At 44.9% G+C, this 24141-nt stretch overlaps 1 protein-coding gene across 1 annotated transcript in view; it reads left to right on the top strand.

Annotated features, from left to right (window-relative positions):
* anos1 (anosmin 1) overlaps positions 1-24141 on the top strand; it is a 193040-nt gene that overhangs the window by 152152 nt on the left and 16747 nt on the right. Inside the window, exons 9-11 of the mRNA XM_078545237.1 lie at positions 6103-6252; positions 13634-13728; positions 14818-14989. Coding sequence (XP_078401363.1) covers positions 6103-6252; positions 13634-13728; positions 14818-14989 — 417 coding nt within the window. The remainder of the gene's footprint in view (positions 1-6102; positions 6253-13633; positions 13729-14817; positions 14990-24141) is intronic.

Genomic DNA, 24141 nt, shown 5'->3' with positions numbered 1-24141 from the left:
CACTGCCAGTGGCTGTAAAGGTTACTGTGGTTCTAAGTTTTTATGCATCAGAATCTTTCTAGAGCTGTATTTGCCAACATACATACAGATAATGCAAATTTTGCAGGGTGAGGCCGCAACTGTGCAAGATCAGCTCTTTGAATGAATGACCTTGCACATCAACCAGTCACCCCCATGGTCCAACCTCAGGAGTGGGCAACATATGCAACATGCATTGCTCCCACAAATCTTGGCTCCCTTTCCGACCACAGCCTCTGCCATCTGGAATGCAAAGGCATCCAAAGCAGTGGGGACAGCGGACAAGCATTTTTCCTTGCAGCATACATGGCATCTCGACTTGCATTGCCTGTGTAACACTGGCGGGTGATGACTGCCTTGCACCCAGCACTCATGCTTGAAATGCACCTGATCAACTCCATCTGATCATTGAGTCTGATGATTATGCCTCCCTTGAATTCAAGCATGGAATGGACAATGAATGATGCATGAAGCATCTCAGTCCTCAAACCTTTGTTCACCACTGCCTTATGGGAAAGACCAGAGAAGGAAGAAATCTTCCACTGCCTCTCAAATCTGGTCACATCCTTGGTCCTGATAAGGTCAATGTGAGATGGAGCACAGCATGCTGCCTTCAGTGTCACTGGTAAGAACATCCTTCATAATATTAGCATTCTCACTGGGGACACACACCAAGACATCCTAGGGCAGAAATTTGCGCTGAGCGGGCAGGCACGTGCCCGACCTACTCGAGCGTAAGATGACACATGATGACGTTGGGCAAGCGTCTCGACGTCGATGTGCACTTGCGCGATATTTCGGCCGGCGGGCACACATGGGAGTCGGCAGCACGCCCGCCGACAGTTAACAGGCTGACTAAGGCCATTAAAGTTATTATTGAATGAAATGTTTCATTGCCCGTCCAACCTTACGGTTGCTTGGCAGGCAAAAAGGCCAAGCAGCCTTGGGTTTTTTTAGGAAACCTCATCCGTGGGTGGGATGAGGTTTCCAACAACAATTAAACATTAAATACAAGTGTTTAAATTTCATTTATAACATGTCCCTGCTCATGTGACAGAGTCACATGAGGGGTCATGTTTTAAACATTGCTAAGTTTTTTATTTCTGATTTTTTAAATGTCCAACTCTCTGAGGCAGCTCTGTGCCTCAGGGAGCTTTCATTGCGCGCACTCGCATGGATGTACGAATGTCCGTACTCGCCCTCCTCCCACCCCCAGCCCGGCAGCACTGAACGCTGCAGCACGCGTTTCATGCTGGCTGGCCGTTAATAGGCGCCCGCCCAACAAGGGGAAAATCCTGCCCAAAGAGTTTATGCACACGTATTCAAAAAGTGCTTAATTGTGATATGTCCAATGTGAAAAGTGTAAACATGGTGAACTTATTAGTGCCTTAGATGAGGCGGCGCCCTGCGCTCACACACACTCCTACCGTGCCCGCTGTGTTGTCTCAGAGGAGGTTGAAGCAGGGCTGCTCACTTCTCAGCTTATACAGCAATGAGGAGCATGGTGGACAGTTTCGTCATGCAGACACCTATTGGGGACCTCCTTCGGACTGTGGCTCTTGCATCTCTGCATGGGCAGACGTGGGCACCTGGTGAGCTGACGAGGGCTCTGGCGGGCGGGCTGGGGAGGTGGAAGAAGATGAAGATGCCAAGGATCTCTCGGTACCTTCACCTTCCTCAGTTACCTCTGCTGTCCTAGGGTTGGTCTTCAAGTGGGATTGATGGGCTGGTTGCCAGTGTGCAGCAGTTGTCCATTCCAGCAACTGCTGTGCCAACAGTGCTTCCATCCTGTTAAGAGTACATAGCTCCTCGTGTATTCCATGGATGTCAGTGTTCATGCCCTGAGCAGACTGATGTAGGCTACTGAGGAGGCTTGCACCCTTTCCTGGCCAAGACACTGTTCTTGCATCCAATCCGCCTGTTGTTGCATGTGTCGCTCCACAAGATTAGCCAATCGCCCGCATTTGGAGCTTATGCTGTTGAGCCCCTGGGACAATGTGGAGCTCATCACAGTGATGGACTCCTCCATTCAGAGTCTTAGAGCTCCCATTGCCTCAGGGAACTCCGCCAGATGTCCACACGTTTGCATCTGAATGGCCAAAAAACTGCGCCCCTAAAGGTGACTGTCAAGGCTCCACTGGACCATCATCGTGACTAACCGTCCTGCTCCGAGGGGGAGATTACACCAATGTCCCTGGCTCTGTCACCTCCCCCTGCGCTCCGGTGCAGTGACTTTCACCCTGTGCCACTTACTCTACATGCATGCTACATACCTCCGAAGTGTTGGTATCTGAGTTGGCGGAGTGTGGGCTAGTCCACATGTGATGCTGCCTCCTTGGATATCTGTTCCTCCTCTTGATGCCTGAGGGATGATCTGGCCCGGGGTTGGGTGAGAGAGCAGAGCTGGAACCTGTGTGAGATACAAAAGGACTTGTGTAGGTATAGCCCTTCACATTGTGAAAGCACGCCCTGATCCATGTCATTGCCTTTAACCATGCTTGCGCTGCCCTTATGATGCAAACCCACCCTTACACTCCCTCTCATGGCAATGTCCCCTTGTGCTCTGTGAACTGACGGAACGACCTTCACCATAACCACCATGTTCCAAAGTGTGTTCACCGCTGCCTTTATCACCTACTGTGGGTGATTTGCCATCACCGACAGCGAACTGGACAGGTACCCTGGCGACTTCCATGGCTGTCTGCTCGACGGAACAGATTTTCTGCAGCTTCACTGAGCCACCTCCAGTCCGGGCCATCTCCTTGGCGTTTTGGACCCTCTTAGGCGGCAAAGATCTGATTTTATGTTAGCCTGATATATAGTGCATTTTTAAAACTTCGTTCATGGGTTGTAGGCGTCACTGGCCAGGCCAGCATTTATTGCCCATCCCTAATTGCCCTGTTCAGGGGGCATTTAAGAGTCAACCACATTTCTGTGGGTCTGGAGTCACATATAGGCCAGGCCAGGTAAGGACGGCAGATTTCCTTCCCCTAAAGGACATTCGTGAGGGATGCAGGGAGAATTCTCTTTAATGTGTCTGTACATCACAGGGGTCGTTCACCTCTGTACTGTGCACAGCTACATGAGCAGCTTGGACATAGAGCCTCCGTGCGATAGCAGAGATATGTGGCAGCTCTTGCACCGTAGCTGCAGCGTGCAGACATGACCCTTCACTGTGTGGACGTGCCAGAAAACTCAGCAGGCCGTGGTGCCTATTCCGGCACTGAACCTGGGATCGTCTGTGTTCACCCGAGGCAGGTATTTCCACCCATGCCTTTTTCGTGGTGGCAGGAAGGTTGCAGCGGCCAGCAGGGTCATGAATTTGTCTTCTCTTCTGTACCTCCTGCACTAACATCTGCAAGTCCTGGTCACTGACCTTTATGCTGCAGCACCACCCACTCCTTCACCATCACCTCTGTGTGACAATCCGGCAATGCAGATGTTAGAGGAGAAAGGTTGTGAGCCATGCACCTTACAATGCACTCAATCACATTTGTTTGCTTACCTGCATTGAGGGGTGGAAATGGCTCCCCACAAACGCATGGTGCCATGGATGTTGCTGCTGTCACTCCCAGATAGCATGCTGTGCTCCCGATCACTAACTACCCTACTGGCGCACTCCCTCTTCGTCACACTGTTGTGCCATGCCAGTGTGCAGCTGTGAGGGACCTGGTGAAGGGTCAACTGTGTGGGTGTTTCCTGATAGACGAGTGGCAAGAGGGCAGATGGATGGGCTAAGGACTGTGGCACTGTATATTATGTATCCACTGAGACATAGAGGAACATTTCCCCCCGGTCGCAGGGGAAGTGCGGGAACAGGCGTTGGTGGCCGGCCTTGCAGTCGGCGCCCCCGGTTGGGGGGGGGGCGCTGCCATTTTACATGGGCAGGCCAATTAAGGCCTGCCCAGCGTGATGTCCGCCAGGAAGCACTATGCACTCCCTGAGCGAGCGAGGGGGATTCCCTGAGCCGGGAGTGCGCTCTTTAGCATATGCACGCGGAAGAGCGCACAGATCTCCCCGAGGCAAAGTGCTGCCTCAGGGAGATCGGCTCCGATTCAAAAGTTAACAGAAAGGTAATAAAATATTTCCCTGACATATGCCCTCATGTGACACTGTCACATGAGCTGGGACATATCCTTAACTTTTATTTAAACATTTGATAACCATTTAAAAGCCCCCATGAAACCTCATCCCGCTTGTGAATGAGGTTTCATGCTTTTTCTGAAGCCCGCCTGGGCTCTTGGCCTGCCCGCCAACCCTAAGGTTGGGCAGGTCCATCAGCCAAGTTAATTAGATTTTTAATGGCCTTAATAGGCTGTTGACAGTTCAGTGGGCGCGCAGCCGATTGCTGAACTGAAAGTCTAAATGAGGTGGGGTGACGTCGGCACGCACGCCCGATGTATCCCCGCGTCACTTGATGCGTCGGTGAGCGGGCCCCACCCCCCCGCTCACCGACCGGAAAAACCTGCCCATAATATTTAACTACATTACTGCAGAATATCTTGAGGAGGTCATGGTGCCAAGATGCTGCCATCTCCATGGCTGTGTCACGTGAAGCCACTCGATGTTTTAAGTGGCTCATTGTGCTCCTTCAGTATGATGTGAATAGGCAGCAACAGTGACTTTTTTTTCTGTGCACACAGATACTGAATCATTGACTTCCTTGCTCACAAGATGGCCTTCCTAACGGCCCACTTTTTATACCCAACCGAGTCGCCCAACCCACACTGGGCCTGTCTCTGCCTCCACACTACTTCCAGGTTTCTCACCACGACTCCCTTTACACCCTGTGCCCGAAAATCAGAAGTTCCGGGACACTTTTACAGAAGCTGGGTTTGCGGAGCCGTGAATTCTCTGCACACCCGCCGCGAGATGAAAATTCAAGTCACTGTCTCTACTGTATGGATATCAGTGAATCGAAACCAAATGATTTAAAGTGGTGGCTGGATTGAAGAAACGTGGGGCATAATTTGCACACACCTAATTGACGATTGCACCATCGGCAACTTGCTAATGGATCTATCTTAATGACACATAATGATACCGAAATGCAATTATTTAATGTTGTCTCTGTAGTGACTAGTACATTGGTGCCTCACCTCAACCAATGCCATTGAATCAAAAGATAGTGTTCAAACCTCACCACAGGCTGGAGCATACAACTTAGGCTGACGCTCTGATACGGTACTGAAGGAGCAAAAACAGAAAATGCTGGAAAAACTCAGCAGGTCTAGCAGCGTCTGTGGAGAGAGAAACAGAGCTCTGACGAAGGGTCATACGGACTCGAAACGTTAATGCTGTTTCTCTCTCCACAGATGCTGCTAGGCCTGCTGAGTTTTTCCAGCATTTTCTGTTTTTGTTTCAGATTTCCAGCATCCACAGTATTTTGCTTTTATCTTATGGTACTGAAGGAGCGCTGCTTCTCCTGAAGTGTCTTCCTTGGATGAGATGTTAAATGAAACCCTGTTTAGCTGTTCCATTGGTTCGGGTGCACTTAAATTTTCCATATGGCACTGCACAGGGAAGAGAAGTGAAGTCTCCCACTATCATGGGCTACATTCCTCCCTCAAGCAATCGCCATTAAAAACTGATCATTCATCTCATTGTTGCTTGTGGCATCTTGCTGTGCGGACCGTGGCTGTTGCCTACATATCAAATCTCCACACCTCACCGTGCTTCACCGCATGCCTTTACTTCAAGTTGAAGCTGTGCAGGAGGACTGAACGTTCTGCCTGTGTGACAAATAAATTGTGCTGCCTCAGGAGGTGCTGAAAGAAACAAAAAACATTTGAGGTGGTTGTTGGTGCTTCGGAGACATGGTTTTGTTTGCTTTAATCTGCTGCTGCCAGAGTTTAACCTGTTGGCAAAAATGTTGTAATGCAAATGATTTATTACTAGCAACAATGAGTAGGAACCAGGGTGCCATTTTTCAGAAATCCCCTTCTGCAGCGGATTTAGGAACATCTTAACTTGTCTAAAATAATGAACAGAGCTTGCATTTGGATGGTGTAATCCATCAGCTGCTCCAGATGTGATGTGTTATTTTGCAACAGTTGGTTTAACACTGGCATTATTTCTTCAAAGGATCATCTTCAGCAACAAAATCCAGACATGGTGTTGTCAATACCCTCCCATCAGCTCATGGGAAAAGAACAATGCGTCTCATTGATGTCAGGGCCCCTTTCTATCAGGACAATCAGCTTCAGGTTAAAGTTTACTGGAAGAAAATGGAAGGTATGTATTACTAAAAGATCCATATCTTCATACCTTAAGTAACTCTAAGTGTTCAATCTCACCTTTTGCTCAGTGTCAGAATGAAACTGTAAGATTTATCATTCATAGGGGAGAAATATTAAGAAAGCAATTAAAAGTAGTGATGGAACTTGGATATTAATTTTGGGTATCTGGCAGTAAAATTTGTGATAGGTAAAGGTGGATCCTCTTATGTTGGTAATTTATTTTCCATAAAACCTTGGCTTCTTGTCTTTTACTCCTTTTTTTGTACTTACCCTTTTTTGAATTGCAGTCGTACTGTTTATTTGGCCCATTTGGTTGGCACACTGGGTCAGCACATCTTCACCTCTAAGAGCTGGGTTTGAATCCAATCAGAACGATAGGATGAAAACGTCTTTCCTTTTCTCCTACATATAAAGGTCTTGCATGAGATGAGTTTACATAACCTCTTTCCAGGGCTTAGCACCAAAATGACAACAAGGTAACATGGTTAAATGTCCCAAGTTGCTTCACAGGAGCATTGTAAACAAAATTTGACATTGAGCCCCCTAAAGAGATATTAGAGCGGATGATTCAAACATGGTTAAGGAAGAAGGCTTCAAGGAGCATCTTAAAAACAGAGAGGTGGAGAGACAAAGTGGTTTAGGTCAATTGCCTATGTAGAGCATCACTTGGTGATGGCCTAATGATGGCTACCTTGGGAAAAGGTGAGTAGGACTGGTTTAGTAAGTCGTGTTGTTTTGAAGCTAGTGTGTTTTTCAACTGATTAGAAGGAGCTTCATTTGATGCCTAGCCCATGAAATCCCTTCCCAGAGAACATTTGATGCTATCATTGGAAGTGTTTCATGAATTGTAAAAAAAAACGCTTACTCAATACCCTAATTGTTGTAATGCCTGAGTATTATTTTCTCTTGTCTGCTAATTCTGAAATCATAGGTGTGGCAGTAACTTACTAGAAGTCAAGCAATAATTAAGAAAGGAAGCTAAAATACCTATTTGAACACTTGGCTGGGATAATGCCTTTCTAAGCTGACGGTGTTGATGTGTGTGTTTAAAGAGCAGTTGTTCAAAATAAAAATGGTTTATCTAGGAGGAATAAATATTATTAGCATTATTGTAATATCATAACCAAGACTGATGCTGAAGTCATTCATAAACATCATTTGAACTCCCAGGACTAGATTGCAACTTTTAATTTGTTCCTTTGTATCTAAGTAATATCCACTGTACAGAAATAAATGTATGTTTTGTTAGTGACTTAGTAAAATGTTTTAGGGATCCCTAGGCATTGTTGGAACATTGCAGAATCTGAGTGACAGTCACTAAAGGCCATTCTGCTCCTGAGGCAAAGACCCTTGAATGTTTTAATGAAAAATGGATAAATATTTGAAATAGAAGATAATGGGGAGAAAGAGCAGGGCAGTGTGATTAATTTTGGATTGCTCTACCAAGGAGCTGCCAGAGGCATAATGGCTCCTTCATTTACTATTCAGTGATTTCTTTGTGCTTTTTAAGAAACTGGTATGACTTGTGTTACCTGTTAATATTGCCCATATATCCCGGATGCTTCAATTTCCTCTGAATCATCAACAATGCACAGGGATATTGGGAATGCAGTTCCAAGATTCCATTGAAGGAGATTGCACAGTCCTTACACTGTCACATTAAAAATAGATCAGTACCAACTAATCCAAAATGACCTTGCTACTGACCTGTCTATTGCTAAACACGAATAAAATGGTTCCCCTGGACTAGTGATAATGACAGAAAAGTCTGATGCTCCCCGACAAAGCAGGAGGGCATCCCTATGGTCTGGAAGGAGCACTGTTCTTCACAGGCTTCCACTCCAACATACTGGAGGAAAAACCTATGCGGATTGAGCTCCAAAAAAACTAGTGGAGTGTCCCACGCAGATGTTAGGCCTTAATGAGCCAGTTTAATGTCAGGAAGTGGGTTGGACATCGTATAGTTTAGCAGACAGCAGGCACAAACAGTACTCAAATTCAGTTTCTAAAAGCTGCTCCAGGCAGGAGTTTTGGAAGAATGGCATTGGTCATGCTTTCTTAAAAATTAATTCATAGGTTGTGGGCATCGCTGGTAAGGTCAGTGTTTTTTGTCCAGCCCTAATTGCCCTTGAAAAGCTTGCGGTGAGCAGCCTTCTTGAGCTGCTGCAGTCCAGTGCTTTTAGAAATGTAGCCCCAGGATTTTGACCCAGTGACAGTGAAGGAAGGATGGTGTGTGGCTTGGAAGGGAACTTGCAGGTGGTGGTGTTTCTATGCGTCTGCTGCCCTTGTTCTTCTAGGAGGCAGAGGTTGCGGGTTTGGAAGGTGCTGTTGATGGAGCCTTGGCAAGTCGATGCTGCGCATCTTGTAGATGGCACCCACTTCTGCCACTGTGCGTCATTGGTGGAGTGAATAAATGTTTAAGATGGCGGATGAGATGCCAAAAAAACGGGCTGCTTTGTCCTGGATGGTGTCGAGCTACTTGCATGATGTTGGAGTTCCACTCATTCAGACAAGTGGGCAGTATTCCAACATGCTCCTGATTTGTGTCTTGTTGATAGTGGCTTTGTGGAGTCAAGAGCTGTCACTCTCCATTTAGTTCCCTGCCTCTAACCTGTTTTTATGATCACAGTAGTTTTGTGGCTAGCCCAGTTAAGTTGCTGGTCAGGATGTAGATGGTGGTGGAATTCCACAATGGTAATGCTGTTGAATGTCAAGGGAAGATGACTAGTTTCTCTCTTGTTGGAGATGATCATTGCCTGGCACTTGCGTGGTGCAAATGTTACTTGCCAATTATCATCCCAAGCCTGAATGTTGTTCAGGACCTGCTGCAAGTGGGCCTGGACTGCTCCATTATTGACAAGTTACTAAAGAGATTGCAAACATCAGCTAAAAACTCTACTTCAGATCTTATGATGGAGGGAAGGCGATTGATAAAACAGCTGAACATTGCCTGGAGGAACTCCTGCAGTGATGTCCTGAGGCTGAGATGTTTGGTTCCAACAATCTTCCTTTGTGCTGGGTATGACCCCAACCAGTGGAGAGTTTTCCCCTGATTCCCATTGACTTCAATTTTGTAAGGGCTCTTTGAGAACCACTTGATTAAATGTTGCTTTTATGTCAAGGGCAATCGCTCTATCTCATCTTTGGAATAAACATAGAACAGGGATTCTAGTAAACCTGAATACCACCAAGGAACTAGAACTGTTTAGGAGGTTTTTTGTGTTGTTCACCTGAAGATCTGTGGAATAATCAGGTTGTTGTACACTTTCTCATGGTAACTGTATAGGTCAGGTTTTGGCTTCATTGAGATCATAGAGTATTTTAAGACGCAGGAAACCTCCCTATATTCTTGTGATCAATTTTCCAGTGACAGTGGTGAACTGGGAGCTGTTTGGATGAAAATCCTGGCTGCATAGATCCGCAAGTTAAATTATGTAGTATTGGCATGGTTTTCAGAGGGGCAGTGCACATGAACAAGTGGTTGTGAATAGCTTGGCATATATGTTAAGCTCTCATTGAATCCTGGAAAGACAGTATCTTCTTGGTTGCTCAGTTATGTCTTAGTTGAGATGTTTAGTCACAGGTAGTGAAGAATTGCTGGAGGAAAGAATGAAATTTGCACTTTACCTTCCCAATTGGAAGCATAAGTCAGAATTGTCCCTGTACTTACTGTATTGTGAGTTCGGTATGCTACATACCTTAACAGCTGCTATTACTTCATCAACATGTCTATTAGTAAAAGTTATAGTATCCCCTTGTCCACCTCTATCGAGATTAATGGATAGTGGAAAGGCTATAAAGAGCTCAAATGACCTTAAAACCCACAAAGGGATTCTTTAGCCATAATCTGAACAGCAAGGTATGGTTAGAGGCTAAAAATAAATCATCTTTTTCTGTCCCCGCAACTATGTTTTCAAATGGTCAGCACTTTGTATTCATCTTACCATTTTGTCTGGATCTGAAAAATGCAGACAGCTTTCAAGACTTTTTCTTATAATGCTTTGATTCTCATGTCAAAGAATACATTCACCTTTTCCTTCAAATAAGCAGGTGTGTGCATGTATTTATTAACAGTCATTGTGGCATTTATCAGTCTCTTGTAAACTTCATGGATTGCTGATTTTTGAGAGCAGAGCAGCATGATGTTAGAAGAATATTACTGCAGGTTTACAGATGCAGAGAATAATACCCTTTGTCTATATTTTTCACAAATTTCCAACTAATCAAGATTGTCCTCTTTGCATCCAAGAAGGCATTATCAACTCTTTGCTAGCCCTGCTAGCCTAGCCTCTCAATCAGCCACATAGCTATACTGTTACTGACAATAAACTCAGGGAACAATATCACTCATTGGAGGAAATGGAGAGATGGCTCTTTTGAGAGTAGATTCTTGAGATTAGACACTTAAAGAAGGACCTTCAGCGATGACACATCGGCAGCTCCACCTTCCACACCTCCACAATGGAGGTGCCTTCTGAAGACCACGTAAAAGAATTTAACTTATGAAAGGCCACAGCTTCTCCACTGGACGACCAGCAGCCGCAGCTGTGGTCTGGCAGCCATGCTGGTCGTGGCAGGTGGGGTTCCTAGCAGGATGAAACAAAGCGCAACCCTCCCCTTATTAGGTGATTGTCTTGTTGAGCTGGCCATGTTCCATTTGCTGTATGAAACCCACCTAATGACTGGAAAATTCTATTTGGTGTGGGAGAAAGGTCTTAATGTGCCCCTTATTTGGCTCGATTGGCTACCCATCTGGGTGAGGGCAGGTAGATGTTCCATCCTCTGACCTGGCCATCCCAAAAATGGCCCAGGGACAGAATGGTGCTGGCAAATGTGCCTGCCCACCTCAGTTCCTACCCCCATCAGCCTCCAAAATACTGCCCTTTATTGCACTTGCATTAGAAGGCTTAAAACGGAAAATTTCAAAGACTCACATGAAATGCTAATGTTTTGGATTTGATGTTGGTCTTGAAGGATAAGCGAAACCTAGGTTGAAGGACTTTAAACAATACCATCTGTGAGTTTCTTACCATTCTGCTAGACTGACCCATTTAAATACACCCCATATCTGATTATATACACTTGTCAGTCTCGTACTTAGCTATATTACTGATCACCTAGTGTGACAGTTGCCTATTGTAATTGTGACTGAACACTGGAAAATTACAATCACGAGTGTCACATGTATGCAATAAACAGTTATATTCACATAGGTCACATAATTGGCCACCTGTCATAACAGAAGTCAGGTATGTAATTATCCAGACATCCTGCCTCTGCAGTAACTGGGCAGCTTGTACAAGAAGAGTGTTCAATCTTCCCCACAATTATAGTGGTCAACACACACAGTTTTGTTACACTAAGGGCAGGATTTTACCTTCGTAGGATTTTGAATCTGTTCTGAAAGACTTTTTGGCGCTCATAAAACAACAATAAATGCCTGTTAGTTTGTCAACAGGATTCTGTGAACAGTTTGCAGTATTCATCCATTATTTAGAGACATTTCTCATGTTAGTGACAGTTGAATGAATTGATGGTTTAGAGCCTTCCAGAAGATATATAATACAGTGCTGAGATTTGTGATGTTTAACTCATGTTTAAAAGGTCTAGATCTGATGCATTCTGAGTACAGTACCAAAGGATTTGATGTTTAGTCAATGCAACAGGGTAGATTTTACAGATTCATGCTCTGTCTTTGAACTTTGTTCGACAGGAGACCATAATGGTAATTGGGATACGGAATAGATTGCACCCCATACATTTTTATCCATTAAAATGATGTTTTATTTATCTCTCATTAACTTGAACTGATGAAGAATCTGATCTCTGCGCCTAAGTTTCCAAAGGGCACTTCAGTTGTGCACAGGTCTGCGCTGGGAGTGCTAATTTGTAAAATTTATCACAATAGCTTTCATAACTCATTGTCTGTGTCCAATTTCATGACTGGCAGAGTTAGGACCTTTTGTCCTTGCCAGTAGAACGGTGCCCATGATCTGGAAATCTCCCAGGTGCCTGCTCCTGTAATACCCAGAAGTCTCATGTTGACCATTTGTGCAATTGAAGCAAGCTGTCAGTCACGCTTGACTTCTCAGTAAGCCCCATTTGCAGTGGTGTCTGATCAACATTACCTTCTATTTATTTGTCAGCCCTCTTTTATTTCGTGAAGCTTCCAGGTTGCACACAACGACCGCTGCCAACAGGGACCTGCTCTTACCAAAGAATTGCTTTGATCCTAAAACTACAAACGAGCTTTTGATGTGCAATCAAATGCTGAAAAATTGATTCATGCAAGTTAGCGTTTTCTAATTACTGTCGATAGGATTAGCATTAAAAATGAGGTCAGTGATTTGTGAAATCAGGTAGAGATGATTTATTTATAATGCTTGAGGGATCTTGATGTTCTTCAGCTTGAGGCTGTCTTAACTGAGGAATCTGTTCTCCTCTACACTCAAATTTCCACTCTGGATGAAAATCACCAGTAAGAACTCTACCCCAGAGAGACTTAAAGCCATGTGTACACACAACTTGACTGCTAGACCACAGATTCATTCAGAAGCTTTCAAAATCCGTGACTACTGCACGACATATCTACCCAGTCAGTTGGGACAGGGAAATAGGAAATCCTAACTGAAAAATGTTTATATAATGTTTTTGGGTGGGTGTATTGGCTTTAGCTGCACTTTGTGCTCATAGCATTTTACTTGAAGTTCCAGTTTTAAACAACCACTGCCAGCATTTTTTGTAGGATAGCCAAATGTACAGCCGGGAAACAGTTGGCCCATTGTATGCTTCATTTTCATTGTATTTTCTGAAATGTAACTCTACAAGCCCATCAGGTCTTGTTGAGCTAATAACAAGACATTTCCCTGGAAATTTATTACTTTGGCTAATGTGGGGTTGCATCATAAGCCATCTGTGACTTTAATGCAGTTCAGAATGGTCAGAGGAAAGCAGTGGAAACGTTCGTCTTGAATTCATCAAACCCTGGAGTAGCAGCCTAAATATTAATTGCTAACCTTAATTGCTCATTTCCATTGGTTTAAATCTGTCGAGAATTCTTATTGAATAATGCAAAACATGAAGTTTAGAAGTTATATTTCCTATAGAGACCTCAAGGATAACATTGACTCCCATAAAAGATTTAATAGAAATCCATCTTGAAGGAGAATAATAGATCTGTTTACAATTATTGTCAACGTTCCCACATTCAAAAAAAGGATAAGAATATTTGGCATCGTCTTTCTTCAGGCCAAATATTTCATTGAAATTTTCTGTCATATCTGATTAACATATGGCTGGCAACAGCTTCTAATTTGCACGTGAATTCAGTTAAGAGCACCTGCTGGATGATAACATGCAAGTTGCATTGTTCCTAGATCCAGGTGACATTGCGGAGCGATACCTTGTCCAGTGGATGCCGGAGTCCTGCACACACAATGAGACCAAGATTTCTAGAAAAGCCATCTCCCATGTAAGTTCCAACACATTAGCTTTCTTCCTTATGTTAATTGAACTTCTGTGGCATTAACTTCAATCACAAAAGTTGGACTTTTTTTATTTGTCCTCCCTTCCCTCAATTTTCCCTCTTTCACTCCTAAAAGCATTGACTCTTGTTGTTGTATGGCTCAACAGGCACCTATAGTCCTCAGGAAAGCTCTTCCATGAGGTCATTTGTTATATGTGAAGTTAGACAGAAAACATCAAATTTGAATTCGGAAGGCACCACAGCTGAGCCCAATTCTGTTGTCATCCAACACCAACACAAATGTATTCCAGCAGGAATCATTGGACAGTAATCAGGAATGGGAGTCATAGTGGATTTTCTTACCCAGCCCAGCCTGAGGCACAGATTGATTGTGTTGCCTGTACTGGCACTTCAACTGAAATCTGTGCTTGGTATGTATTGCTGAGCCCCCCCCATCAGGTCATCACTAAGCGACCAAGGGATCCTGAGACTGCTGTGTTTGCTGAATATATCCTGTTGCCTTTAGAGCATTTATTATTTTGACATTTTAATTATACTGCAGCAGCCCAGCGGTGCTGCTTTCCCATTTAAGTTGTTATAGGTCCCAGTCTGCCTGGCACTGATTGGCTTCAATTGTGATGTTTTGTTGGCCATTCATGGTGTAAAGGTAAAGGGGCGGTGGAGGAAGGGGGCCTAACTTTGTTATTCTGAATCATTTTAAGCTTGGTAATAGAGCACAACAGCAGAAGTATGACAGTTCCTTAGAAGCGGACTTCTTTTACCTCAAGTAGCACTGTACAGGTGCATAAGTGACGTGCAAACAAAAAAATAGGGAACATTTGAGTCAAAGAATTCCTGATGAAAATAAACACAAATGGAACATATTAAATGGGTCACCTAATGCAATGTGATATTTGTTTGCAGTTATAAACATAAAAGAATGAAACCAGATTTCTATTTCTTTACTGATGTATCTAATCATTTGAAAAAGTCATTAAAATATTCATATGCTTCATGATTTAATTACCATCCATCCCAGAGCAGTAACTCCAAGAGCAACCCAGTAAGTAGAATATTATTTTATCTTCTGCACAGGAAAATTACATAATTCTCCCAGGACTATTATTCTCTTGCAAATATAAAGTTACAGTCCAAGCAATAATGGCCAAGGGTCATGGAAAAGCAGAGGCTGTGATCTTCACAACTCCATCATGCTCCTCGCCTCGAGGCAAAGGTCACAAGCACAACAGTTGTCCTGGCGAGGGGAGTAAGTATAACTACAAGACTGAATGATATGCTTCCATTGAACTTTTTGATTTATTAGTGTTTGTGTTTGAAAAACAAAGAAGTATGACAAGTAAATATAGGCCAGCTCAACAGTTGATGCAGTGTGAAATTTGACTGTCCATCAAAATGTTTTGGATTCGAGTTCCTGAGCTCCTTGTCACTCCTTCTCAGTATTTCTCAACTGGGGCAAGTGAATGTGGATTAGATTGATAAGATTCTCAGATAATGGGGCCATTCCTAGTTAGGGTAAGTGAATCCCAGATTGCTGAACTAGAGCCTCCCGTCATTCTAGGTTTCGTAAGAAGTTTGATCCGTTCTTGAAATTTATATCCAGTGGTTTAATGAGGTGCCTTGGGGGTGAAATACAGCTGGAACATAGCAAATTGGAAATGCTGTTTCTCAAACCAAGCAAAATCTAGTTGGTGTATGCAATAGTGTCAAAATGGTTAAAAGTATATGAGCGATCCAACTCAAGGAAAAAAGACACATGTCATAAATGTCATTACATTTGGCAAGATTGGCGGGGGAGGCGGGTGGCATAATGATATTGTCACTGGGCTTGTACTCCAGAGCCCCGGGGTAATGCGCTGGGGACCTGGGTTCAAATCCCACCATGGCAGATGGTGGAATTTAAATTCAATTAATAAATCTGCAATTAAAAGTCTAATGATGACCAAGAAATGATTGTCGTAAAACCCATCTGGTTCATTAATGCCCTTTAGGGAAGGAAATCTGTCATCCTTACCTGGTCTAGCCTACATGTGACTCCAGACCCACAGCAATGTGGTTGACTCTTAAATGCCCTCTGGAGAGGTCTAGCAAGCCACTCAGCTGTATCAAATCACTACAAAATCTATTAGGAATGAAACCTGGCTGGGCTACCTGGCGTTAACGGAGGCACTGGAATCGGCAAACTCAGCCCTGTCGACCCTGCAAAGTCCTCCTTACTAACATCTGGGGGCTAGTGCCAAAATTGGGAGAGCTGTCTCACAGACTAGTCAAGCAACAGCCTGACATAGTCATCCTCACAGAATCATGCCTTACAGATAATGTCCCAGACTCCACTCTCACCATCCCTGGGGTGGCGGCACAGTGGTTTACAATCACGAGGGAGTTACCTGGGAATCTTCAGCATCAACACTGGACCCCATGAAGTCTCATGGCATCAGGTCATGGGCAAGGAAACCTCCTGCTGATTACCACCTACCACCCTCCCTCAGCTGATGAATCAGTGCTCCTCCATGTTGAACAGCACTTGGAGGAAACACTGAAGGTGGCAAGGGTGCAGAATGTACTCTGGGTGGGGGACTTCAATGTCCATCACCAAGAGTGGCTCGGTAACACCATTACAGACTGAGCTGGCCCAGTCCTAAAGGACATAGCAGCTAGACTTGGTCTGCAGCAGGTGGTGAGGGAACCAACAAGAGGGAAAAACATGCTTGACCCCATCTTGAGCAACCTGCCTGCCGCAGATGCATTTGTCCGTGACAGTATCGGTAGAGGTGACCACCGCACAGCCCTTGTGGAGACGAAGCCCCGTCTTCACCTTGAGGATACCCTCCATCATGTTGTGTGGCACTACCACCATGCTAAGTGGGATATACTTTGAACAGATCTAGCAACTCAAGACTGGGCATCCATGAGGCGCTGTGGACCATCAGCAGCAGCAGAATTGTACTCAACCACAATTTGTAATCTCATGGCCTGGCATATCCCCACTCTACCACTACCATCAAGCCAAAGGATCAGCCCTGGTTCAATGAAGAGTCCAGGAGGGCATGCCAGGAGCAGCACCAGGCATACCTAAAAATGAGTTGTCAACCTGATGAAGCTACGACACAGGACTACTTGCGTGCAAAAGAGTATAAGCAGCAAGCAATAGACAGGGCTAAGTGATTCCACAACCAACGGATCAGATCTAAGCTCTGCAATCCTGCCAGATCCAGTTGTGAATATCAGTGGGCAATTAAATAACCCATTGGAGGAGGAGGCTCCACAAATATCCCCATCCTCAACGATGGAGGAGCCCAGCACAGCAGTGCAAAAGATAAGGCTGAAGCATTCACAGCAATCTTCAGCCAGATGGACCGAGTGGATGATCCATCTCAGCCTCCTCCGGAGGTCCCCAGCATCACTGATGCCAGCCTTCAGCCAATTTGATTCACTGCACATGACATCAAGAAATAGCTGAAGGCACTGTATACTGCAAAGGCTATGGGCCCTGACAATATTTCGGCAATAGCACTGAAGACTTGTGCTCCAGAACTTGCTGCGCTCCGAGCTTGTGTTCCAGGACAGCTACAACACTGGCATCTACCCGGCTATGTGGAAAATTGCCCAGGTATGTCCAGTATGCAGATAGCAGGACAAATCTAACCCAGCCAATTAGTATCCCATCAGCCTACTATAAGACCATAACATGTAGGAGCATAAGTAGGCCATTTGGCACATCGAGTCTGCTCCGCCATTCAATGAGATCATGGCTGATCTGATAATCCTCAACTCCACTTTCCTACCTTTTCCCCATAACCCTTTATTCCCTTACTGATTGAAAATCTGTCTGTCTCAGCCTTGCATATACTTCACGACCCAGCCTCTACAGCCCTCTGCATTAAAGAATTCCACAGATTCACTACAGACTCAGAGAAGGAATTCCTCCTCATCTCTGTTTTAAATGGGTGACCCCTTACTCTGAGATTTTGCCCTCTGGTCCTAGGCTCTCCCACAAGGGGAAACAACCTCTCAGCATCTACCTTGTCAAATCCCCTAAGGATCTTATATGTTTCGATAAGGTCACCTCTCATTCTTCTAAACTCCAATGAGTACAGGCCGAACCTACTCAACTTCTCCTCATGAGAAAATCCCTCCATACCTGGGATCAACCAAGTGAACCTTCTCTGGGATGCCTCTAATGCCAGTATATCTTTCCTTAGATAAGGGGACCAAAACTGTTTACAGTATTCTAGGTGTGATTTAACTAGTGCCTTGTATAGTTTTAGCAAGACTTCCCTATTTTTATACTCCATTCTCTTTGAAATAAAGGCCAACATTCCATTTGCCTTACCTATTACCTGCTGAACTTGTATGCTAGCTTTTTGGGATTCATGCACGAAGACTACAAATCTCTGTGCTGCAGCTTTCTGCAGTCTTTCTCCATTTAGACAATATTCAGCTCCTCTATTCTTCCTGCCAAAATACATAACCTCACATTTTCCCACATTATATGCCACGTTTCTGCCCACTCACTTAACCTGTCTATAACCCTTTGTAGACTCTTTGTCTCATCCTCACCACTTGCCTTCCCACCTATTTTTGTGTCATCCGCAAACTTGGTGATAGTACATTCATTTCCCTCAACCAAGTCATTAATATATATTGTAAATAATTGTGGCCCCAGCACTGATCCCTGTGGCACTCCACTAGATACAGGTTGCCATTCTGAAAATGCCCCCCTGTATCCCAACTCTTTGTGTTCTATTTGTTAGCCAGTCCTCTATCCATGCTAATATACTAACCCCAACAACATGGGCTCTTATCTTATTAAGTAGCCTTATGTGTGGTACCTTATTGAACACCTTTTGGAATTCCAAGTATATTACATCTACTGGTTCCCCTTTATCTATCTTGCTTGTTAGCTCCTCAAAGAATTCTAATAAATTTGTCAGAAGTGATTTCCCCTTCATGAAGCCATGCTGACTCTGCTTGATTAGATTATGTATTTCTAAATGCTCTGCTATTACATCATTTATAATAGACTCTAACGTTTTCCCAATGACAGATGTTAAGCTAACTGGCCTATAGTTACCTGTTTTTTGTCTCCCTCCCTTTTTGAATAAGGGTGTTACATTGTCAGTTTTCCAATCCTCTGGGACTTCTCCAGAACCTAAGGATTATTGTAAGATTACTCTCTGCAGCTATTTCCTTTAATATTCTAGGATGCAACCCATCAGGTCCAGGGGACTTATCGGCCTTTAGCCCCATTAGTTTCCCTAGTACTTTTTCTCTAGTGACAGTTATTGTATTTATTTCCTCCCACACTTTTGCCCCATAATTGCTTAGTATTTTTGGTATGCTATTAGTGTCTTCTACCTTGAGGACTGATACAAAATATTTATTCAACTCCTCTGCCTTTTCCTGGTTCCCCATTATTATTTCCCCAGCCTCATTCTCAAAGGGGCCTTTATTGACTTTGGCCTCTCTCTTCCTTTTTATATATTTAAAGAAGTTCTTACTGTCCATTTTTATATTACTTGCTAGTTTACCCTCAAAGTTTATTTTCTCCCTCTTTATTTTTTTTTGGTCATCGTCTGTTGTTTTTAAGATTTTTAAGATTTTCCCAATCCTCTGGCTTACCACTAATCTTTGCCACATTGTATGTTTTTTCTTGCACTTTGATACTGTCCTTAACTTCCTTGATTAACCATGGTTGACTCTGCCCTCATTCCTTTGTAATTACCCTTATTTAAGTTTAGCACAGTTGTTTCCAAACTACATTTCTCACTCTCAATCTGAATGCTAAATTCTACCATGTCACTGTTTCCTAGGGCATCTTTTATTCTGAGGCAATTTATTAAACCTGCCTCATTACACATTACCAGATCCAAAATAGCCTGATCCCTGATTGGATCCACAACATCTTATTCTAGGAAACTATTCCGAATACACTCCAAGGCCAGGATTTCCCGGTCGGCAAGAGGGGGGCAGGGCCCGCTTGCCAACGTGTAAAATGATACGCGGTGATGTCAGGCGAAACTCCCGACGTCACCTTGCCTCATTTCAATTTTCAGGTGGGCGGGGGCACAGCAGAATCAGCTGTGCACCCGCCGACCTGTCAGCAGCCAACTGGGGCCATTGACAAAGTAATTAAAATACTTAATGGACCTGCCCGTCCAACCTTAAGGTTGGCGGGCAGGCCAGGAGCCCTGGCGGGCATTGGAAAAAGCATGAACCCTCATCCATGGGCGGGATGAGGTTTCATGTAGGTTTTTAAATTTTTAATAAAAGTGTTAATGCAAGTGATGGACATGTCCCAACTCATGTGGCAGTGTCACATGAGGGGACATGTCAGGGGAGTTTTTTTTTTCTATTGTTAACATTTTTAAATTTGGCAATGATCTCCCTGAGGCAGCACTTAGCCTCAGGGAGATGAGTGAGCTCTTTCGTGTGCATGCGTGAAAGAGCACGCTCTCGGTTTAGGGATTTCCCCCCCCGCCCGCACAGGGAGCGCATAGAGCTTCCTTGCAGACGTCACACTGGGCGGACCTTAATTGGCTTGCTCACGTAAAATGGCGACACGTGCCCCCAATCGTGGCGCCGATCGGAGACGCGCCCCCATGCGCCCACTCCTAAACTTCCCCCCAATGGGGGAAAAATTCTGCCCTATGAATTCTTGCTCATGGCTAACTCTGCCAATTTGATTTTCCCAATCTACATGGAGATTACAGTCACCCATGATTAATGTACTGCCTTTTCTCATGCCCTCATTATTTCCTAATTTATTCTCTGTCCGACAGCATAGCTACTGTTAGGGAGCCTATAGACTACTCCCACCACTCTCGATCATCAGAAAGTAATGGAAGGCATCATCAATAGTGCTATCAAGCAACATTTGCTAAGGAATAACCTGCTTACTGATACACAGTTTGGGTTCCGCCAGGGCCACTCAGCTCCTGACCTCATTAAAGCCTTGGTTCAAACATGAACAAAAGAGCTGAACTCCCGAGGTGAGGTGAGGTCGACTGCCCTTGACATCATGGCTAGCACTGTTGTCGCTAGAGTGTCTTGAGTTGGAAGATCATGGGCAGAATTTTACGTCCTGCGGGTGGGTGTGTGCCTGACCTGATTGAGCGTAAAATCACGGCAGATGACGTCAGGTGAGTGTCCTGACGTCATCCTGCACTCGCGTGATATTTCGCTCGGCGGGCGCTCGCATAAGTCGGAAGCGCGCCCGCCGACAATTAAGAGGGCAATTAAACTCATTAACGGCGCAATTGTCTCCGATTTCTTGTGGCCCCTCTGACCTTATGATTGGCAGACAGCCGAATTGGCCAGGCGGCCTTTACATTTCTCATCAAACCTCATCCAAGGGCGGGATGAAATCTCCGTTATGAAGTAAAATAAAAATCTGTGGGCAGCATTTTTAGGAGGGATATTTTCAGGTGATTGTGATGCATGGACATTTTTTGGCAGTTTTTTAAACCTTTATTTCATCATTTTAAGGTCTGCAGCTCCCTAAGGCAGCTGTCTGTCTTCAGCGGGCTGTCTCGCATCGCGCACCCGCGCCCGCGGTGACATAATCGCCCACCCTCTCCCTGTCCCCACCCTGGCAGCACTGAGCTTTTCAGCGTGCGTTTCACGCTGGCTGGCCATTAATTGACCAGCTAGCGTGAAATCGCGGTTGGGGGCCGATCGCGGCCGGCAGTTCGTTTCCCGGCCGCTCCCGGACCCACCGATCGCGTTCACCCGCCAAAGGTAAAATTCAGGCCCATGGGTTTAATCCCTATTTCAAAGATTTGTGCTGGCAGTTTAGTGTAGTGCTGCACTGTTGGAGGCACTGCCTTTAATATATAATGCATTTAAACTGAGTCTCATTTGGTCAATATTTATTACCTAACTCATACCACCACAAAAAATATTAACTGACCGTTTACCTCATTGTGGGACCTTGGTATGCACAACTTGGCTGCTACGTTTCCTTGTGCTACAAAAGTGACCACACTTCAAAAGAACTTTGTTAGTTCTAAAGCACTTTCAGATATCCTAAGGATGTCAAAAGCTTTAAATGAATGCAATTCTTTCTGTAACATCCTCTCAAGGAGAAGCCAAAAGAGACCATAAACATCATCTATCTCTTACTCAAATCATATGCAATTTGAACGCCATGTAAAGCCTGACATTGGTACTCAACTTGTGGGATCAATGCACCAATGTCAGCTTTTGCATATCATGCTCTGTACAGACAAGAATGTATAAGAAATAAACTCTAATATTTGTACAGTGGAACAAATACTATAGATAAAGCTGAAATGATGATAAATCATACATATCAGTCCACCCCAACTGCACTAAACTTGTTGGATAAGGGTTAAAGGGTTTGCCATTGCCAATTTCTATCTAAGTACTCTTTTATGTGTAAAGTTATCAGAACTGGAAAATTCATGTCCTATATAAACATGGCATACAATGGATTGTACAGGCCTGGTTCAACCCAATTTGATTTTATATGTTTTAGCGCATATTCCCAAGGTTGAGAGAGAGAAATTTGGCTCACTACTGTCCATTTATGTTGCTACAAATTTACTTAGTGCCCCAAAATGGCATCTGTGGCAAAAGCACACACTGGTGTGGCGAGTTACACCAGACGGCGTGTTGGTGTGGACGTTAGTCCTTGTGTGGTGACTGTCTGCTGGATGCATGCAGAGCAGGCAGACCATGCAAACTGGACACCGGCTCAATGGAGCTCAATGCTCTAGCCAATGCCCTCTCTTCATCTTGCACAGGTGAATGTGCATTCAGCAAAAGGATGACCCCTCCTCCCACCAGCACTATTTAAAGGGATCATCAGCGATCACCGGCTAATTTCAGGTTTGTTGCTGATCAAATTCCTCTGGCTGTTTCGATGATTCTGGAAATGTTTGGTGATTTCTAAAGTTATTTTAAGTGGCATAAGTCTACAGGGAGCAGTGTGGCAGGTGTTGAAGAACTTTTTCCTGAATTCGAACTCCTGCACAAACCAGTTACTCCCAGATGTGTGTGTACTTAGCAGGTATTCTCCTTGGAATATCGTTTGACTTGAAGAATCAGCAGAGATGACACAGAGCAGACCAAGCTCCTGGAAGGAGGAGGAAGAGGAGAAGGGGTCTCAGCAGGAGGTCATATCCACCCAGGTTATTCAAGGGTCAATCCTCCTACCTGGAGGTCATTGCATTTATGAGACAGCTGTACTTCAGTGAGGATGTCCTCACTGAAATCTGCCAACTGCTTTCACCAAAACTGCATCCTCAGAGCAGGGAAAGAACCACGTTGTCAGTATCTGTGAAGGTGACTGTGGCAATAAACTTTTAGGCATCTGATTCCTTCCAGGCTGGAGTTGCAGGTAGTTGCAGTTTGCTGTCCATTGTTATGTAAGAGAGGTCACTGAAGCTCCCTATTCAAAGATAACTAACTACATTTAATTCTCTCTTGCCAGGGATAAATAGGTGGAACAGGCAGTTTTTCGAGGATTTCTGCTTTCTCCATGGTGCACAGCACCGTTGACTGCAGGCACACCACTTTGCAGGTGCCACATGCCAACTGTAGCATGTATCACATCAGAACTCATGTGCATCCTTGCCCTCAGGCAAACTGGCACCTGCCCTATTCTTTCCCCCCCCCGCCCTGGCTGCAGTGCCCAATGTCTCATCAGGTGAAGCTCCACCTCTAATCTATTCCCTAAGTTATGGCAAGAATTTTCCCGTCAGCGAACGGGGGTGGGGCCCGCTCGCCGACACGTAGAATGACGTTGGGCGGAACTCCCGACGTCTTCCCACATCATTTGCATTTTCAGGTCGGCGGGGGTGCAGCCGAATCAGCTGTGCGTCTGCTGACCTGTCAGCGGTTTATTGAGGCCATTGGGAAAGTAATTAACATCATTAATGGACCTGCCCGTCCAACCTTAAGGTTGGCGGGCAGGTCGGGAGTGCTGGCGGCCACCTGAAAAAGCATAAAACCTCATCCACGGGCGGGATGAGCTTGCATGACTGAATTAAAAAATTAACATTCACTTTTACTTAAAGTAATGTCCATGTCCCAATTCATGTGACATTGTCACATGAGGGGACATGGATGGCAAATGAAATTTTCGAAACAAAAGCTTTTTCCCTTTGGTAACCGATTTCCCTGAGGCAGCACTGAGTCTCGGGGAGATCGGAGCAGTCCTTCACGCGCATGTGCGAATGAGCGCACTTCCGCATTTGCCATTCCCCACTCCCCCCCCCCCCGACCATGCGCACGGAGTGCATAGTGCTTCCTGGCGGATGTCACACTAGGCGGGCCTTAATTGGTCCTCCCACATAAAATGGCAGTGCGGAGGCGCGCCTGCCCACGCCCGCTCCTGCACTTCCCCCCCAACGGGGGAAAACTTTGCCCTTATGT

The sequence above is a fragment of the Cetorhinus maximus genome, chromosome 7 (genome assembly GCF_964194155.1).
Source record: "Cetorhinus maximus chromosome 7, sCetMax3.hap1.1, whole genome shotgun sequence".
NCBI classification, from domain to species: Eukaryota; Metazoa; Chordata; class Chondrichthyes; order Lamniformes; family Cetorhinidae; genus Cetorhinus; species Cetorhinus maximus.
The sequence above is the reverse complement of the archived record's forward strand: the minus strand, read 5'-3'. Positions and strand labels throughout refer to the sequence as shown.